General features: G+C 38.8%; 1 protein-coding gene across 1 annotated transcript in view; it reads left to right on the forward strand.

Moving 5' to 3' along the window:
* Positions 1-19,611, forward strand: part of CERKL (ceramide kinase-like) — a 166,531-nt gene that overhangs the window by 90,642 nt on the left and 56,278 nt on the right. The window contains exon 3 of the mRNA XM_006878950.1: positions 14,317-14,448. Coding sequence (XP_006879012.1) covers positions 14,317-14,448 — 132 coding nt within the window. The remainder of the gene's footprint in view (positions 1-14,316; positions 14,449-19,611) is intronic.

Raw genomic sequence — 19,611 nt, forward strand, 5'->3', positions numbered from 1 at the left:
TGTTATCTTACATTTCTCACTGCAATACCAGAGGTGCATAGTTCAAATCTACCAAATGCTCTGCTGGAGAAGGAGGGACAGTCTCCTCCTGTACTAGTCAGATCTGATTTTACAGTACACACCCACACACACACACACACACACACACACACATAATAATAATAATAAAAATTTTTTTAAAAGAATCTACATTTCTACAGTTATGTTCTCTTAACTTTTAAAACTTACACCTAATTAAGTAGCTATAAAGAGATGATTTTAAAAACATCTTCTAGTCAATAAAAATTATTAAATTAAAACATGATCATGAAATTATTCTTGAACATTTTCATAATTCCATAGTTTGTGAAGAATGAAATGTACAATTATTTTTTTCAAATTGGACTTTTATAAAGTTAATCATATTTCATATACTAATTATTTTACCTAATTCTTCAGTTGACTTTTAAGTACAGCAGGTAAAAAGGAAAAAATAATCCCAAATTGGGAACAAACATTTTTCTATGTTTTGTTTTTTTTATTAGGACCAAATGGCTATATAAAATTAATCACATTTTAGATTCTGTTTTAGACTTGTAGTAAAGATTTTTTTTTTTTTTCCTTTTTATTGTAGTAAAGATTTGTTAAAAATCAGTAACATACTTTTTTTCATAATGTAGGTTTTCAGATGAGAAAGTAATGTGGTAACATAGGTCTACTCTTCATAGATCATAGTTTCTTCCAAAATAAGTAAATATAAATTTTTATCAGTATTGCTGTAAAAGTCTAGTGAAAAGAAATAAATGCTATATTTTGACTGATTTTTTTTTATCTCTGTGCTTTCTTCTGTGCTGGTTCATGATTCCTTTTAAAAGGAAATAGTGTTGGCTCCTTTATTATTTAAATACTGAAGTATTTGGGTGATTATTCCCAACAGCAGGTGATTTTTTCCCCCTAATTGCCCCTCAGTCAGTTTCAGTTGTTAGGAACAGAGCTATGTTTACATTGACGTGTTGCGTGAGAGTTTAGAAGTTCCTGCCTCTCTTATTATCTAAAGTCTAACACTAATAATCTTTTCTCCTCTACCTGTACACAGGAGCATCGTTAAGCTTTCACTCCCAATATAGTGAAAGTCACGCATATGAGTAGAAATTGCCATAGGTAAATCGCATCAAACTTTGTGAGATCTAATGTTAAGTCAGGCCTTGTGTGTGAAGTGTTTTTACCATCATCACTGTTACACATTAACTGGGGGTAGTTTAATATTAATAGCTTTTGAGAACTGTGATTAACGGAGTCTGTTTCCTGTCTTTGAGTTTTATAATTGCAGCAATTAGGTTATTTTTCTGTGTTAAAATGGTAATGAAGGTATACAAGAATATGACAAGGTTTGAGGCTCTTAACTCTGGTAAACTCTGTGCCATTTCCATCACATTGCACTCAAAACAGCACAGATGTGGATCTGGGAGTGGCGTCCCCGCAGCTCTCAGGAGCTTTTGTTTGGAGAACTCCCTGATTAACCCCCACCCTTCATGGTTCATTGACTCACTGATAGATCAAGTTTAAACTAGTACATATTAGCACGTTTGTAACTAACAGAGGAACAGTTGGCTGTTCTGTTTTTACATTGCTGCTTCATTTCAAACCCTTGTGCTAAAAAGGTCTACACTCTAGAAGCGTGGATTGAGAAGTCAGCCAAGGACTAAGACCTTTGCGTATTCATGCTGAACCAGCTCTGTATTTTAATATTGGATTATTTAGTTGGGGAGAGATCACTAGTCTACAGTTATGAATAAATGATACTTACTAGTGTGGGCTTTTTTTTTTTATTTTTGCAAAGGAGTTCAAGATATTTATGTGCCTCGAAATAGCTTTTACCTGGAACAGTTTTGACATGGAGAAGAGCAAGCAATGGCTATGTGGTACTTTGAGTTCTCACACACTAAAGATGTTTTGTGTCCCCTTCTTTGTACCTAGTGATTTTTTAGAAATCCTTAAAGTAGAATCCATTTTTCTGTAAATGAAAATTACTTGTGGCCAAGAGGACTAGTGTGTACATGTCTATTTTCTCATTGATAGAGTTAAGACATTCCTTATTTATTGTTTTTATAGTGATTGTTGTTATTGTGTACCCTTGGGCCAGAACTGACTCATAGCTGACCCTCTACCAGGTTTTGAGGGGCAGTAAATCATTGGGGAGGAAATTGCTCATCTGTCTCCTGTGAAGCAGCTGCTAAATTCGACCCACTGGAGCTCCCTTTTGATTGGGTGGGTGACTTGTTTTCTTAAAACTTAAATGACTGTGCTCTCTTTTTCTGTCTGACCTTAGTCTGTTGTTGTTATGTGCCACGGAGATAACTACGATTCATAGTGACGCTGTGAACAATGGCACTAAACTCTGCCCTATCCTAAGCCAACCACCAACACACCTGGCCCCATTATCACAGTCATTGGGTCAATCCATCTCATCCAGTCTTTCTCTCCTCTACTGACCCTCTACCCTTCTAAGCATGCTGTCCTTTTCTAAGGACTGACAGCACCTGATAACATGCCAAAAGAATGCAAAACAGAACTTCAAATCCCTTGCCTCTAAGGAGTAGCTTGGTTTTACTCTCTCCAGTACAGACCTGTTTATTCTCCTGGCAGTCCCTGGAGTTCAGTACTCTTCTCTAGCACCACAACTCAAAGACATTGATTCTTCTTCTGTCATCCTAAATCATTGAGTGGCTTTCAGATGTATAGCAAGCAATTGAGAAGACAATAGCCTGGATTAGGCACATCTTTGTCTCTAGACTAGTATTACTGCTCCTTAGTACTCTGGACAGGTCCTTGGCAGTGGATTTTCCCAGTGCAGCTCTTCTTTTGATTTCCTGCTGGTGCCAAGGATTTTAATTGTGAATTCAAGCAGTTGAAATGGTTATCAACCTTAGTCTTTTCTCTCTCTATCATCATGCTGCCAGTTGGCCCAGAGTTGAGAATCTTTGTTTTCTTGATGATGGGATACAATGTATATTTTGAAGGCAAGTAATTGTGCTGTCAATGCCACAGTATGTGATTCAATTCCACCAGCTGCTCCTTGGGAAAAGGACTGGCAGTCTCCTCCTTTGCATTTTACTGCCTCTGAAAACCTGCTGGAGGATCAGCTGTGGGTCAGTTCTGACTAAATTGTACTCAACAGCAATAAAAATTTTCAAAGTCTATAGATATATTTCTTATTATCATAGCCCTGTTCTCAGAAGATGGGTTTACCATAACATTTGGCATTTGCCACTAGTGAATTTGATTTTGACTCTGTCTCCACTTCCTGGTGCCATCCCTCAGCAACTTGCTTTTCTGGATTTTCCTTTCTCATGTAAGGGAAAGCACAAGTGTTATAAGGTTAGAGGGCAGCACCCTTGTCCACGCCCAGTGTAAAACAATTGAATTTGATTTTAAAACAAACAAGGAGAATATGGTGGCTTCTTGTTATTAGATGCCACTGAGTGCAGTACTGTTTGTGTTGTTAAGTACCTTGAATTGGAATGACCCATAGCTGACCCTCCAGAGCCTATAAATTGCACAAGAGGAGATTTCTCATCTTTCTCCCATGAAGAAACATGGTGGATTTGAACTGCATGCTTTGGGGTTGGCAGCACAACTGCTCACCATTAAGACACCAGGTCTCTCAAAGTGGTTAGGAATTGTGATGTCAACTCAAAATTGCAATGTTCGAATCCAAGAGCTGCTCTCTTGGAGAAAGCTGGAGTCATTAACTGCCTCTGAAATCCCACTGGAGAGGTAGCTCTATGTCCTGACTGGACCGTACACAACAGCAACAACGATATCATGTTGACTAAAGGCTGTGGAGTTTGTTTTCTGTTTTGTTTTTTTAAATATCCTCTGTTTGGCATTTATAATAACTGTTGACTTCTTTTTTTCTCCGGGAAAACTAATTGAAGTATTTTAAGTTCTGAGTAAAGGGTCAGTGTTTATTTTAATTGCTACAATAAAATTTAATTTAAAAAATTTCACTAGCAGTTAATTAAATACGATTTTTATACTTGTTTTACATGGAGACAGAGTGAGTAAGAAAGAAAATTGAATTCCTTTTCCTTCATTTTTAAAAAGTTTGCTGTGATGGCAACAAGAGGTTGTTAGATTTTCAATTCTGAGTGCTTCTTTACAAAATGTTAGATGTCTATGGAGCTCCAGTGTTGCACTCATAACCCAGACGTGGAACCCCCTGGTGGTTTGAATCCATTCGCACCTCTGTGGGAGAAGGACGGTCTCCTCCTGTGGGACTTACAATCCCCAAAAAACCCACTGGAGGGTCAGCTATGAGCTGCTTCTGACTTTACAGCAAGACTTTTTAAAAAAAAAATTTTTTTTAGGTAACAGGACAGTTCTGCATTTGACATTCACCCAATTTTGATATTGCATCAGTTAGTTATCCTTGCTTGAAGTTGATTATTTAATTATAAGTAACAACTTTGCCAGTCTATCTCATTAAAGATATTCTTTTTTTTTACTGACCTACTTTTACTAAACATGATATCTTTCTCCAGGGACTAGAGTCCATGGTATATTCATTACTCTTCTCCAACACCACAGCTCAAAGGCATCAATTCTCCTTCTGTCATCCCTAGTCACTGTCCAGCTCTCTGACTCATAGCAAGTGATTGCAAAGACCATGGCCTGTATCACGCACACATTAGTCTCCAGAGTGACATATACCTAGACCAAGAACAAACAGATATGTTTTAGAGAAGGTACAGCCAAAGTGCTTCTTGAGGCAAAATTGAGAACACTTCATCTTATAAATTATGGGCATGTTATTAGAAGAGGCTGTTCTTTATAACAGGTCATCATTCTTGGAAAGGTGGAGGGTCAGCGTTAGAGAAGAAAACCCTCAACCGGATGGACTGGCACAGTGACTGCTACACTGGGCTCAAGTGTGAATGGAAGTGTGAGGATGGCACAGGGTAGGAGAGACTTCATATCTTGTTCATAGGGTCACTATGGGTCATACTCAACTTGATAGCACCTAACAATACCGACAGACCAAGAATCTGTTACCACAAGGCAACACTATATGGTTTAAAATCAGGAATGGAGTCCATCAGAGTTCTATCCTTTCTCCATACGTATTCAGTCTGTATATTGAGCAAATCCTCTGAGAATTGAGTAAGTATTGAGAAGGTAGACAGTACTGATGCAAACTTTACCTGATTTTAAATTATGTTTTATCCCTTTATTTTATTCTGCTGACTGCCCTAGTCTGTGTACAGGTTCTATATGAACACAGTTAAGTGCTCTAGAATTTCTATTCTTTGCAATGTTGTCCACATTTTGTTATGATCCACACAACTGAATGCCTACCATAATCAATAAAACACAAGTAAACATCTCTCTGCCCAGAGCTAACTGAAATGAGTAATATCCTTTGTTCCACAGACTCTGCTGAATCCAGCTTGAACTTCGGGAGTTCACTGTCTATTGCAGTGATGCAATTGTTTTTGAATGATCTTCAGGAAGATTTTTTCCCCATGTGGTATTAATTATATTTAATATAAAAATTTAAACCTATGTTTGGACCAGGAGGCAGTTGTCAGAACAAAGCAAGGAAACACTGTATGGTTAAAAATTGGGGAGAGTGTACATCAGAGATGTGTCCTATCTCCGTAGCTTTTCAACCTATATGTAGAATAGATTATCCGGGAGGTGGGGCTGTATGAGGAGAAGTGTGGCATCAGGATTGGTGGAAAATTCATTAACAACCTGCATTATGCAGGTGACTCAACCCTGCTTGCTGAAACTGAAGAGGACCTGAAGCACTTGGTGCAGAAGTTCAAGGACAACAGCCTTCAATATGGATTGAGGCTCAACATCAAGAAAACAAAGATTCTCACTACAGGGCCAATTGGCAGCATCAGGATAGATAGTGAAGAGATTGAAATTATTAACAGCTTTAGTCTGCTTGGCTACACAGTCAACACTCTTGGCACCAACAGCCAGGAAATTAAACGATGTATTGCAGTGGGAAAGTCTGCTGTTACGGACCTTGCCAAAGAAGAGCAATGGTGTCACTCTGGAGACTAAGGTGTGCCTGATATAGGTCATGGCCTTTGTAATCACTTGTTTTGTATCAGAGAGTTGGACAATGACTAAGGAGGAGAGAAGGAGAATGTCTTTGAGCTGTAGTGCTGGAGAAGAGTATGGAATATACCATGGACTGCTAGGAAAACAAACAGGATCATCCAAGAGAGGGTTAAACCAGGCTGCTCCTTGGAGACAAAGATTCTGAAGCTTCATCTCACATACTTTGGACATGTTGCAAGGAGGGACCTTGGAGAGGGATATCGTGATTGGAAGGGTAGAGGCACAGCTTAGGGGAGGAAGACCCGCTTATGAGGTGGATTGATTTAGTGACTGGGGCAATCGGGGTGGGGTTGTTGGAGACAGATTGGCACAGGATAGAGTAGGTTTTAGGGCTGTTGTACATAGGGTTGCTATGAGTCGCAGGCGACTTGACAGCACATATCATCAACAACAACATTGGACATTTAAGAAAATCTGGTGACAAACAATGGAGTGATTTTGAACCTATCCAGAGATTTCATAGAAGAAATACTAATTTTTTCCCAAAGAGTTTACACCTTGGAAAACACTGAGATGGTTCTATTCTGTCAAATGGAGTCGCTCTGAGTAGAAAACTGAGCACCTAACAACCAGAACTTAAGAAAGGTGTAGTGGTTAGAATTTAGTTATATGGAGATAAAATAGTTTCATTAATTTAGATAAATTTTATATACGTAATATTATTGTTATGTGCTGTTAAGTAAGAACCAGCTCATAGTTGACCGACCATCCAGCAGATTTTCAGAAGTTGTAAATCACACAGGAGGAGATTGCTCATCTTTCTTCCTTTGAATAGTTGGTGGATTTGAACCACCAGCCTTTGGGTTGGCAGTACAGCTCTTTAATCACTAAGTCACAGAGTTCCCTAGATGATATTAGTGAAGGGGAAGAGGAGCAGGATATGTTGTATGGAAAAATATGATGGTGCACAGCTCTTACAGCATTTCCCTCCCTCTTTGTACCATATATGTGACTTACAAGGCCTTCTTTTCCTAACTGGTAGACTGAAGGAGGGAAAAACCTCACTGAGATGTGTTTTAGAGATGATTCCACATGCTGTAGCAAAAATGGACTGTAGCATCGCAACTTGAATCAAGAAACTATCAATCAATCAATCAATCAATCCCCCAAGCTCTTCGCTGTGAGGTTGGAACCAGCTCCTATCAGCAGCATGTTTCAGAGACTACAAAACCCATGGAAGGAGAATGCCGATCTTTCTCACACAGAGCTTCTGGTGGTTTTGAACCACCAGAGAGCCAGTACTTTTGGGTTCACAGCACAACTCCTTATGACGTGGCCACCAGAGCTACCTGGCCCGAGGCTGCTCCTAAAAGAGAGTAGAAAAGGAAAATCCTTTGGTGGGCAGAATATTCAAGCAGCTGATACTGTCAAGACAGAGAAATGACCTAAGATTGATGTGTATCAGTTTATGACCAGTGGTAAAAAGCTTGGCCAAATAAGAAATTGGACAAAAAGGATTTTGAGGTTGGTGTTGAAAATTCAATAGTGTTCTTAGAAAGATATGTTGATACCCTAAATCCCGTTGTCTGTAAAGTTGACTTTATTTGGAAATAGGGTCTTTTTAGATATAATCACATTAAAATTAGCTCATACTGGGTTAAGATGTGAACCAAATCCAATAACTAGTGAACATATAAGAAAAAAGAAATTTAAAAGCAGACACAGATATAAAAGGAAGGCTGTCATGGGAGGGTGGAATATGACTTTCTTAGAAGAGCTGCAAGTTCAGGAGTCCTGAAGATTGCAGACAAACAGCAAAAGCTTAGAAGGACTGAAGGAAAGTTCTTCTTTAGACTGTTCAGAGAGATCATGACCTAGTGATCATCTTGATTTTTGGACTCCTAGCCTCCAGCACAGTAAGAAAGAAACCTCTGTTCTTTAAAACCACCTAGTTTGTGGTAATGTCATAGCAGGCCTAGGAAAGAAAAACAGCTGGTGATGAAGATGTCCAGGAAAGAGGTCTATAAATGAAATTCACAGCATGTGTGAACAGGGTATTTGTGTTTCTTGTAATGATCATAAAAAAGAATTCATTCTAGAAGACATGTTAGTCAAATAAGAATGATGCCTCCTTTTCTTTTTATTTTTTTAGAGCAACTCTTAGGTTTATACTAAGGATCCATAAACCAATTGGTCTTCTTAAAAGGATGAGAGGAATTTATAGGTTTAACAGTAAGCGTTTTTGTCACTAAAACTGATTTGGTTATCACCACTGCTGACTGCTCTACCTGCAAACAGATCATCTTGAGCCCAGGATATGGCATCATATTCCTGATTAACTGGCCAACCACCTGGTGGCAGGTTGATTACATTGGATCCTCTCCATCATAAAAGGTCACTGGTATGAACTCTTACTCTAGATACAGATTTCCATTCTCTGTCTGTGTTTCTGCCAAGACTACCATCTGTAGCCTTACTAAATGCCTTCCTTGTTCAATGAGTTTACCTATCACTCAGTATTGGTTTTGAGCAAGGAGAAGTCAGACACCTAGATGACATCCTTGTGATTTATTGCTCTGACTGCATTTCTTATCATACTGTATTGTTTTCTAGCTGGGAAACAGAATACTTGTTATATTATTTTTTAGTTCCATTAACAGAATACATAGGTAGACCAATCAAGGAAGTAACTTAGAAGTACAATAATTAAGTATTAATCATCTAATTGAAATATTGGCTGTTCAGACCCAGCATCAGCTTCAAGGGAGAAAAGCCCTGGTGATTTGCTCCTGTAAAGATTTGGTCTAGGAAATCCAATAGAGCAGTTCTGATCTGTCCTGTGGTCACTATGAGTTATAATTTACTTGATGGCCTAACAACACCATGAATCAATGAGTAGAAATGGAGCTGCTATTTCTTGCTTCCACATCCAGTGATCTAGTCATAATACTTTTTGCTTTCTGCCTTTGCAAGCTTTGGACTCTGCTGGTTTAGAGACAAGTTAAACTGAAAGAATTAAACTTGCATGTTCAATCAAAATAATGGTTCCGTTTAATTGGACTTTGGTAACTACATGGACATACTACAAAGCCATGTAATGAAGCAGGTCACATTATGCTCGCTAGGGTGATTGACTCTACTTAGCAAGATGAAATAGTGTTTCTATGATGACTCAGTGGAAGAACTGGGTTTAGAGCCCAGGAGACAATGTAAACTGTCCACGAAGACCAGGATGAAATGAATGAGTATATTATCTAGGAAAAGAAAAAATGAATAAATGGATTCCAGAAGACAGAAAAATCCAAAAATACTACAATCAAAGAGATAAACAATTTTTTTCTGTTCTCAACAAAGTAAAAAAAAAAAATAACCCCCCCCACCAGACCCTAATATTTTTTCAGTGCTAACAACCACAGCTTTAAGGAATAATAAATCACAGTATTATTTAAACTTTTCCCGAGCATAATAATGAAGGTGTTACATTTTATTTATGAAACTTGTGTAAAATTGACAGTAAGATATAATATGGAAAATCTAAAAGAAAACAATAGATTAAGCTGAGTTATGAAAGTTCAACAACTTAAAATAAGTTCAGAAAAGACAGATATGTAGTCACTATGATAAGTATGTATTTCATTTAAGAAGCCTACATAGGAACTAAAAACTAGCATCAGATTATGAATTTATATGTATTTTTAGGCTCTAGTTTCATGATCATTATTAAGTGTACCTAAAATAAGAGGTGTAGAAAGAGAGAAGAAAATTAATATGTATTCCAGTGAAAATTTTACTTTATTGATTTGTGTTTAATACAATTTTAGCCTTCCAGAATTTTTAAGAAACAGTGTGTCTGTAGACTAAGGTGTGCCTGATCCAGGTCATAGTCTTTGCAATTATTTGCTATGTGTCAGAAAGCTGGACAATGACTAGGGATGGTAGAAGAAGAATTGATGCCTTTGAGCTGTGGTGTTGGAGAAGAGTATTGAATATGCCATAGACTACTAGGAAAACAGACAGGTTTGTCCTGGAGAGGGTAAAACCAGGGTGTTCCTTGAAGGCAAGGATTCTGAAGCTTCATCTGACATATTTTTGGGTGTGTTGCAAGGAGGGACCAGTCCTTAGAGAGGGACATCATGCTTGGGAGCTTGGAGGGACAGTGCAAGAGAGGAAGAGCCTCGATGAGATGGATTGTTTCAGTGACTGGAGTAATGAGGGTATGTGTGTCAGAGACAATAAGGTTGGCACAGGATAGGGCAGGTTTCAGGGCTGTTGTACAGAGGGTTGCTATAAGTTGCAAACAATTCTACAGCATATGATAACAACATGTTCTGGTTAATTTAGGTTCTGGCTTTCATTGTTACTGTTATTAACTAAAATGTAATAAAATTATTTTTATTAAAAATTTTAAGTCCTTAAACAATTTTTGACCCCCTCCTTTCCCCCCCCTTAATTTAAAGATTATGAAACATCAAAAGCTCACTGCTGTTGGGTTAGTTTAGATTCGTAGTGACCCTCCATGGGTTTCTGAGGCTGTAACTGCAATGGAAAGAGACTGCTCATCTTCCTCCCGCAGAGCCAGTGGGGGATTCTGAGGCTGGCAGTGCAGCTGGCAAAGGACTTGGCCACCAGAGTGCTCTTTTTCTGTATGTCACTTTGTCTGCCTATGACCCTCTTTTCCCTCCCTCTCTTCCTCACTTCCTCCTTCCCTCCCTCTCTTCCATATCCTTCTCTACCCCCTCCTCCTTTCTCTTTCTTCCCTGCCCAACACTGAACATTATTCACACATATACACACAGGCACCAGGCACAAAACCCCTAAGTCTGAAACGACAACGTGTTTATCATTTCCAGTCTCAAATGACTGTTTCTCATTTCTGCAGACTTCTTCTAGTTTTCTGCTGCCACAACAGAAGAAGAAGGAAATAAAACTTACTTTTTATAACAGCATTTGTGGCCCACGATTTGTCATGTTGTGGCCACCCTTTCTGCACTGCTCCTGTTGGAGAAATGAAGCTACACATTCTCATCAAGTTACACCCCAGATACGGTAAACATATTTAATTTGATGCTTAGGCTCTGGGATTTACAACTAGTTTATTGTCCCTGTGGCATTTTAATAAAAGTAAGCCTGGATTTATAAGCTTAGGCCTTCCTACCACAAAGATAGCAGTTCTTCACTTTACGGCAGTTTATACCGGACCAGAATCACGCATTGCATTTTCCCATAACCCTTTCGTCTCCTTCCTACTGTGGCAGTTCCTGTGCCTCTCCTGGCCTTGACTGTTTTGAAGACTGGAAGGTAGTTATTTTTTAGAATGCTCATCAATTTGCGTGTCTGTGTGTTTCCTCATGTTAGGCTCACAGTGTGCACTTTTGGCAAGAATACGTCTCTCTCTTGGCCTAGTCCATGGGGAGCTGTGGCCGTGCTTCTCAAGCAGTTCAAATCCACCAGCCAGCTTCTCCCATGTGATTTACAGTCTTGAAACCCAGTTGAGGGTCAACAATGAATTAGTTGGTTCCTACTTCACAGCATTAAGAGAGAATTGGCATTATAAGCATTTTTACTGTATCGTATCATGAAGTATGCATCATTTTATACCATTGAGGATATTATTAATGTTATTGATATCTGCCAGGTTTCTCAACTTTTCTACCAGTAGCCATGGAATCAAAAGACAAATTGCATTGGGAAAGTCTGCTATCAGAGAGGCCTCTCCAGAGTGCTGAAGAACAATTGTGTCAGTCTAGAGACTAAGGTACACCTGATCCAAGCCATGGTCTTCAAAATTGCTTGCTGTGTATCAATGTTGGGCAGTGAATAAGGATGGCAGGAGAATTGATGCCTTTGAGTTGTGTTGCTGGAAAAAGAATGTTGAACATACCAAGGATTGCTAAGAGAACAAACAGTTCTGTGTTGGAGTGGGTGAAACCAGGCTGCTCCTCGGAAGAAAGAATTTTGAGGCTCCGTCTCACTTATTTTGGGCATGTGGCCAGGAGTGACCAGTCCTTGGAGAAGGGTATAATGCTTGGAAAGATGAAGGGACAGTGCAGGAGAAAAAGACCCCAGATGACATGGATTGACACAGGAATGGGGGTAATGGGGTCAAGTGTGTCAGAGACAGTGAGATGGGTTCAGGATATAGCAGGATTCAGAGCTATTGTACATTGGGTTGCTATGAGTTGCAAGTGACTCAACAGCACTTAACAACAACAGGAACAACAATGGGACAGAGCTAGGTCTTTCTTCCACAGTAACTCTTAAGTGAAGTTGAATTTACAACCTTATGGTGAATAGTAAACATTAATAATTTGCACTGGTTAATGAATTAGGAATTTGTAGCTATTTTGCCCACCTAACCATTTTCAACGTGTTCTTTAGCATATATTACTGACTTTTGCATGAATAAATTAGAATTATAGAGATTGAAAAGGATTCTTTTTTTAATAGTGTAATTTTTCTACATTAATTGGTTTTCTACTGTTTAAATGGGTGTCTACTATGCATGTTGTTGTTGTTAGGTGCCATCGAGTCGTAGATGACTCATAGCGATCTTATGAATGAAAGACCTGGACAACTGTATAACTTTTGTCCTTTCTCCAGGTTCATAGGGTTCCCAGAGACAAGCTATTATGGAAGTGGATGCGACTCCTGTTTCCAACCTTGTTTTAGTCAGGAAGCTCCACCAAACACTGACCACCACGGGTAACCATTCTCACATTTGACACATCAGTGTCACAGTGTTCAGCTTCACAGCAACTGCTTGTTACCTTTGTACAGCAAGTGGACATACCAGTGTTATACAACCTAGAAGAATGTTTCACCAAAAACAAATAAAGGCAGGTCTGAGGGCTACGGACTAGAGTCACCCACCTTTGGCCTCGTGTACATCAAAGTAGACCTGTGCTCTGTTTAGTTTTCAAAGGCTGATGGTTTGGAAGTAGATTGCCAGATCTTTCTTCCAAAGTAACTCTTGATGAACTTCCAACATTCTGGTGAATAGAGCATGTTAACCATTCGCACCAGATTGCTGCTCAGAGAGGGCAGAGGACATGAAACAAGGATTTCCTCGTTTAACACAGGAACTGAGTAGAAGGATGGAACATAGGACTGAGATTTTTAAACCTGCGTGAATAGGAGGTGACAAAGGCCTCTTCCTAAGACAGAGAAACTGACAGATAATGCAGGGAGTGAGTTAGGGGTCAAGGTGGCCCTCCTTCCATCAGAAACTCTCCCTGGATTCAGAACAAAACATGCTGTGAAAGGTTTAATTCTATCAAATGTGATACCTGTATTTTAAGCTGTGCAAAATGGATTTTGTTAAACTGGGAATTTTTCACTTGTCTTTATTTATTTGTTAAATGGATGTAATTAACTTTTCTTTTAAAAAGAACCTTGAAACATGTGCCTCTTAGAGCAGCTTACCATAAAAGAAACGGTTGTCAGCTCTCTTTTGGCTCTCCTGTCCCTCCTGCCCCTTCCTAACAACCGAAAATTTGCTTTGCACCTGCTCCAACTGGGTTCTAAGTGATAAGCATCTTGCAAGCCCGGAAAATTGTAGTATCAAATCTCAGCCCCAACTGTGAGGCAGTGCTATCATCTAATCCCTGCTGAGAGGCGGTCCTCTGCCAACTCCCTGGAGAATCCTTCCTTCTATCTGTGGCCCCCTTTCAGGATTGAACTCTGACCTAAGCCCTCTTTTTCACTACCACCACTGGCTCATACCCCCCAACGCTCCCCAACTCCATGCACACCAGTAGGTCAGACGTCAGAGCTCAGGGGTCACCGAGGGGCCTGATTCCGATAATAAGCAGACATTTTAAAGGAGACACGATGGACTTTTCTATTTGCTATAGTTCATAGCTTTCCGCCAGAAACAAATGGTAAAGAATGTTTGACTTATTGGGTGTGATTTGGTAAATAGACATAAATCCCGCTGAATAGGAACAAAACTGCTTTTATTCCCATCTTTCTTCATAAATGCTTTGTTGTGACTCAAGATTTCTTTTAAAAGAAACACAGTTATTTCACTATTAGGCAAGCACAAATGTTTTAAAATGATGTTATATTCAGAAATATTCAATTGTTTTTCAGCCTTTTGGCTAAGAAAGTGTACGAATATTCATTCAAAAGTGTTCAAATAAAAAGAGCAAATGCAATTTAAATGTGAATAACACATTCTAGCTGGACTTATATGTGGGTTTTAAAGGAAAGGAAAAGAAGTGTCTTATAGCGACTCATAACACTATCTTTTTCTCTTAGGCTTTTCAAGTAGACCAAAGTCATTAAAAATCCTCCTTAACCCCCAAAGCCACAAAAAAGAAGCTACTTACATCTACCAGGAAAAGGTTGAACCTCTACTGAAGCTTGCGGGGATAAAAACTGACGTAACAAGTAAGTCATTCTCAGAATGTCATTTTATCATTACATGAATAAACAGAAACCCCCCAAAACAAACATAGTTAAGGAAACTGGGCAACATCAATCCTAATCCAACTTTAGGACATTACTTGTCATGTCAGAACCATTTTTGTGTCCTTCTATAACTTGCTGCATCCATATCTAGAATTAGAATTTGCTTCATTTTCTCTTTTATTTTGTTATTTTTATTGTAATATCAATATTTTGCTTAAGCACATATTTTTTAATCTGAAAGAAATTAGGTAGCTTTTTTTTAATATATATTCCCGTTTAGACGTTTGTTATTTACACATTTCTGCTGTTGCTTTTCCTCACTCCTGGGTTCTTTCTATGGAATCTTTCTTTAGGTTGTTTGTGCTCTGACTCTGACCCCTGCTGGTTAGGTCAAAACCAAGCAGTCAGCTGCTGGCTTTAGATCATTTTAAAGGAGCCTAAATTATCTAAAGAAAAAGGTTTAAATTTGTGCAAAGGAAAATTGAGGCTTAATGAAGTTAAAATTAATACAATGAAGATTAATACAATACTGTTTTAATTTGATACGCAAAAGTTCCTTTGTTTCCTTGAGACATTTCTTTTCTCATGGCTTAGGGAGATTGCTACTATTCTCACCGACACCTTTTCTGGCTTTATTTCTCTACGAATTCACTAACAGTGCAATGAATTGTGACTGTGAAAAGTCCTGCATAATAAGTTTACTCTGGAGATGGCTACAGAGCCCCAATGGGATCTCTCAGTCCAGTTCTAGATTTCTGGGGAAGGATCCAGAGTGAAGGCAATTGGCTCTATCAGCTGTAACTAAGGATGCTGAATCTCAAAATGTAACAGCTTGGGTAGAGGAAAATTATTAAAAATTGTTGGCCTTTATGAGAAGGAAGCCAACCTAAAAAATCAACTGCTATATGAGTTCCTATTATTAATACAATATTTTTTTGTTTCCTCAACAGTTTTATTATTTATTGTAGGTTCCTTTTTACCCTCCAACCCATAATGATTGTTGGTTATTTTATTTTTAATTTTTGTTTTATACAGGTTTGCTTATATGCTTTATTCACATTATGTTTCATGTACTAGTTCTTATGATTTACATTTTCTAAAATTAATCACCAATAACTATGCCCATCATTATCCTGTCTTTTCAGGAACCTGCCAATCTCTCCCAATTCTTTTATCTCCTTCAACCCACCAAATTATGCAGCTCTTTGATTTTGCCCCTACCCATCCTCACCTCTCTGTCCCCACCTCTCTACCATATATGTTTTATTACGTATTCTTCTATTTTTTAAAATAATTTTAATGATGCCATGTCAATAAGTGAGGGTCGTTGATTGGTTGGAAGCTTTATTCTATCCGAGTCATCAAGGTAGATTCTTTTAGTAAGAAAGCTCTTTACCAGTTGTATTTTGAGGGCCTTCCAACCTAAGGGCCCTGTCTTCTGACATGATATTGGACAATAGTCTACTGTCTGCTGCTATTCAAAGGATTTTTCCAGGGGTCCATTATTTCAGAAATGGATAGTCATTTCTGCTTCCTACCTGGTATGTCCAAATCTGAAAGCTTTACTGAATCTTGTTCACCATGGGTGAGCCTGCTGGTATTTTCGGTGGCATAGCTTCCAGCATCAGAGCACCATGCAAGTCACCAGAGCACAGCAAACTGATGGTGGTTCACATGCACACAAAAGTTGGACACTGAGAAAAGAAGACTGAAGAAGACTGGATACATTTAACTTGTGGTTTTCTCAAAGAATACTGAGTATACCATGGACAGACAAAGGAATAAACAAGTCTGGTTTTGAAGAACTGCAGCTGCTTGTTCTTTAGAGGCAAGGATGGTTAGACTGTCTCACATACGTTGGGTATTTTGCTCTGAGGGTCTAGTCCATGGAAGATGGACATTATTCTCAGAAAAGTAGATCAGCAAAGGAGAGGAGAACATTCAGTGGAATTTATTGACAACGGTGACTATAACGGTGGTCTTAAACACAACAGAAATTGTGAGGATGGTCAGAAGCAGGCAGGGTGTCATTGTGTTATGCATTAGGTCTCTTAGTTGGAGCTGACTCGACAGCTCCTAAAAAGAGCACAGCATTTTAGGGGAATACATGCATGGATCAAATAGCTAAGTACTTGACTAACAGCTGAAAAGTTGTCAGTTCAAACCCACTAGAAGATACTTCAAAGATAGTCCTGGTTGTTTGATGTGTTTCTGAGCAGTCACATTGAAAGCTATATGGAGCAGTTCTGCTTTGTACTTTAGGGTTGCCATAAGTTAAAATTTACTCCCTGGAAACCAAAACCAAACAACCAACCAAATAATTCAATCTTGGCAATGTATGCAGTTGAAAGCTGAGTGTATTTATTGGGAAGTTATTTTGTTGAGTGGATTTGATATGCAATCACTACGTAACAGTTTGATGTGATATTTCTAGAGATCTTTAAAGAACCCTTCTTGAATATTTACCCTGTGCTAAACACCTGTGCAGGATGAAATGTGAATAAGATTTGTTTCTTGTACTACTTTTGTGACTTTTCATTTTCTAGGGATCCAGATAGATATTTTTAAATGGAACATTACAATTTGGGGTATACATAAGAACTATGATGTTTCAGAAGACGACATTAATGTTTATCAGTATACTCTGAAAAAGAACATTTCAACTAGATATTGAAGAGTAGAATTGTCTTCAAGAAGGAGGGGAGGCAAAACTCCCAAACTATTCTGTATCAACATGAAAGAAAGAGAAGGAAGTGAGGGAAGGAAGAGAGCTTGGCAGGCATACACAAGTGCTGTATCTGCTGATCGCACTTACAATGTCTTGGAAGAGTGGCCTGTTTCTTTTCATTATTGTTAAATGCCTACCAATGGATCAACTGCTTCCTTATTTATATTAGTCAAATGGAGAAAGATGTAGGTAGAAAAGAGACCACCATGATGAATTTTTTAAATTTCATTTTGTTGTTGAGAACCTACAAAGAAGTCATGTGTTCTGCGAGTACAATTCAGTGACATAGATGACACCCTGAATTGTGCAGCCACCAAGACCAGCATGTTTTGATGTAAATGTGGGTGGAGATGCCTTCCTCTCGTTTTGACCGTGCCGTGCCATTAAACTACCTGCATCCTTCTTGGAGCAATCCCTGCCTTAGCCAACAGCTTCCTTCCTGGAGTCTGAGAATGGGACCTCCTTCCCTTGAAGACTGTGAACACTTAACTGAATCTGACTGTGTGAGGGCAAAGAAAGGGCATAATGCTCCTTTGGAGTGTCCAATAATGTACAGGCAAGGAAATCCAGGTTGCCTATGACAGCTTTTTGTACTATACTCCTCATATGGAGACTCACAAGTGATCTAATTTTTTAAATCATACCTTTACAATATCGTCTTTAAAATGACGACTCTGGTAGCTCAAGGAAGGTAAGAAATGAAAAAGGAGGATGCATGAGAACTCAACTAATATAGAAGAAATGATGGAAATGAAAAAGGAGGATGCATGAGAACTCAACTAATATAGAAGAAATGATGGAACATGTTTTTCTTCTTAATATAATTGTAGAGAAAAACTAGTACTCCCATAAAGATTTAGAAATATTAGTGAATGCACTGTTTAGCTTAACATAAAATAAAATATTACATAAAGCATATTTAAGATTTACTGTGCATTTGTGCAGAATGGCTAATTATTAGCTGCCTAAGACTCCTCCTACAGGCCAAATTATAATATTGCATTCTTTCCTTTTTTTTCAGTCTGTAAAGTGCCCGACTAGGGAAGCTCTCTGTTGCCTAGTGAATGAGGACAATTTCCTCATGTTTTATTTACATCCTTGACATGTCCACTGGAGGATTAGTTATGAGGTGATTCAGCCCTGACAGTGCACAACAACAACAACAACTTTAACAAATATGTAACTACAAAAACAATTATATGTATGTATATGTTGTTGTTATTATGTGCCAGCGAGATGTTCGTGACTCATAGTAACCCTATGTACAACAGCTCTGAAGCCTGCTCTATCCTGAGCCAGTCTTACTGACTCCAGCACACCTACTCTCATTGCCCCAGTTACTCTGTCAATCCATCTCACCCAGGTCTTTCTGTGTGGCACTGTCTCACCACCCTTCCAAGCATGATGTCCTTCTCCAAGGGCTGGTCCCTCCTGGCCACATGCCCAAAGTATGTGAGGAGGCAGAGCTTCAAAGTCCTTGCCTCCAAAGTGTGAAAAAAACCCCAAACCCTTATTAAATATATAAATACATTAGAAGTACTCCTGCTGGTGTGGTTTTATGGTTTAAATAAGTGGAAATATTTGAAATTATATATTATGTAAAAAACTCAAACTCATTGCCATTGAGTAGGATCTGACCCTCCAATGGGTTTCTTTAAGGCTGTGAATCATGTGGGAGGAGATTGCCTATTTTTCTCCCACAAGGTGGTTGGTGGATTCGAACCACCCGAGAGGCCTTGGGCAGCCTAGATTCCCACAGATTATGCTACCAGACCTCCATATGGTGCAGTTCTTTGGAAGAATTTAGAAATAACTGAGTTAGTTTTTCCAAATAGCTTATTGGTAGACAAAGCAAAAAAGGGCAGGAGTGGTAAACCTAGGCTAGCATATGGTACTATTTTATTATTTTGCTTCCAGAATAAAAAAGACTTAAAATATGTGATAAAATTTTTGAGAGAAGAGATTATATATTCATAGAATTCTTTGTGGGACAATAAGATGAGGCATAAAGCAATAGAGAAATCAGACTGTGAAGGACTGTAAGGAACATGTAACTGTTTCCTCTTACATGGTACAGCACAGCTGTGGGACATTCTATGTGGGCGAGCACCCAGGACTTCGCTTGGGCACCTACATGAGAAGCAATGTTTGTTGGTAATAGATAATACTGTTAGATATTCTTACTTTGGTTTTAGGAACACTGCACCACTGTGCAGATTAGAAAACTCTACATCATATTGGTAACATAGAGAGTGAGTGAGAAAGAAGGTGACCTTTAAAGCAAGGACTTGGTGGCTGCAACGGTGAGCTCAGAAGTCATGATTGTGAGGGTGATGCAGGCCTGGGCAGAGTTTCAGTAGGTGGCTGGAAGTGACAATCAGTTCTGCAGTGTCTAACAACAATGACGGAATTAG

This window comes from Elephantulus edwardii, unplaced genomic scaffold, assembly GCF_000299155.1.
Source record: "Elephantulus edwardii isolate Elephantulus edwardi_28Jun2011 unplaced genomic scaffold, EleEdw1.0 scaffold00001, whole genome shotgun sequence".
Classification (NCBI taxonomy): domain Eukaryota; kingdom Metazoa; phylum Chordata; class Mammalia; order Macroscelidea; family Macroscelididae; genus Elephantulus; species Elephantulus edwardii.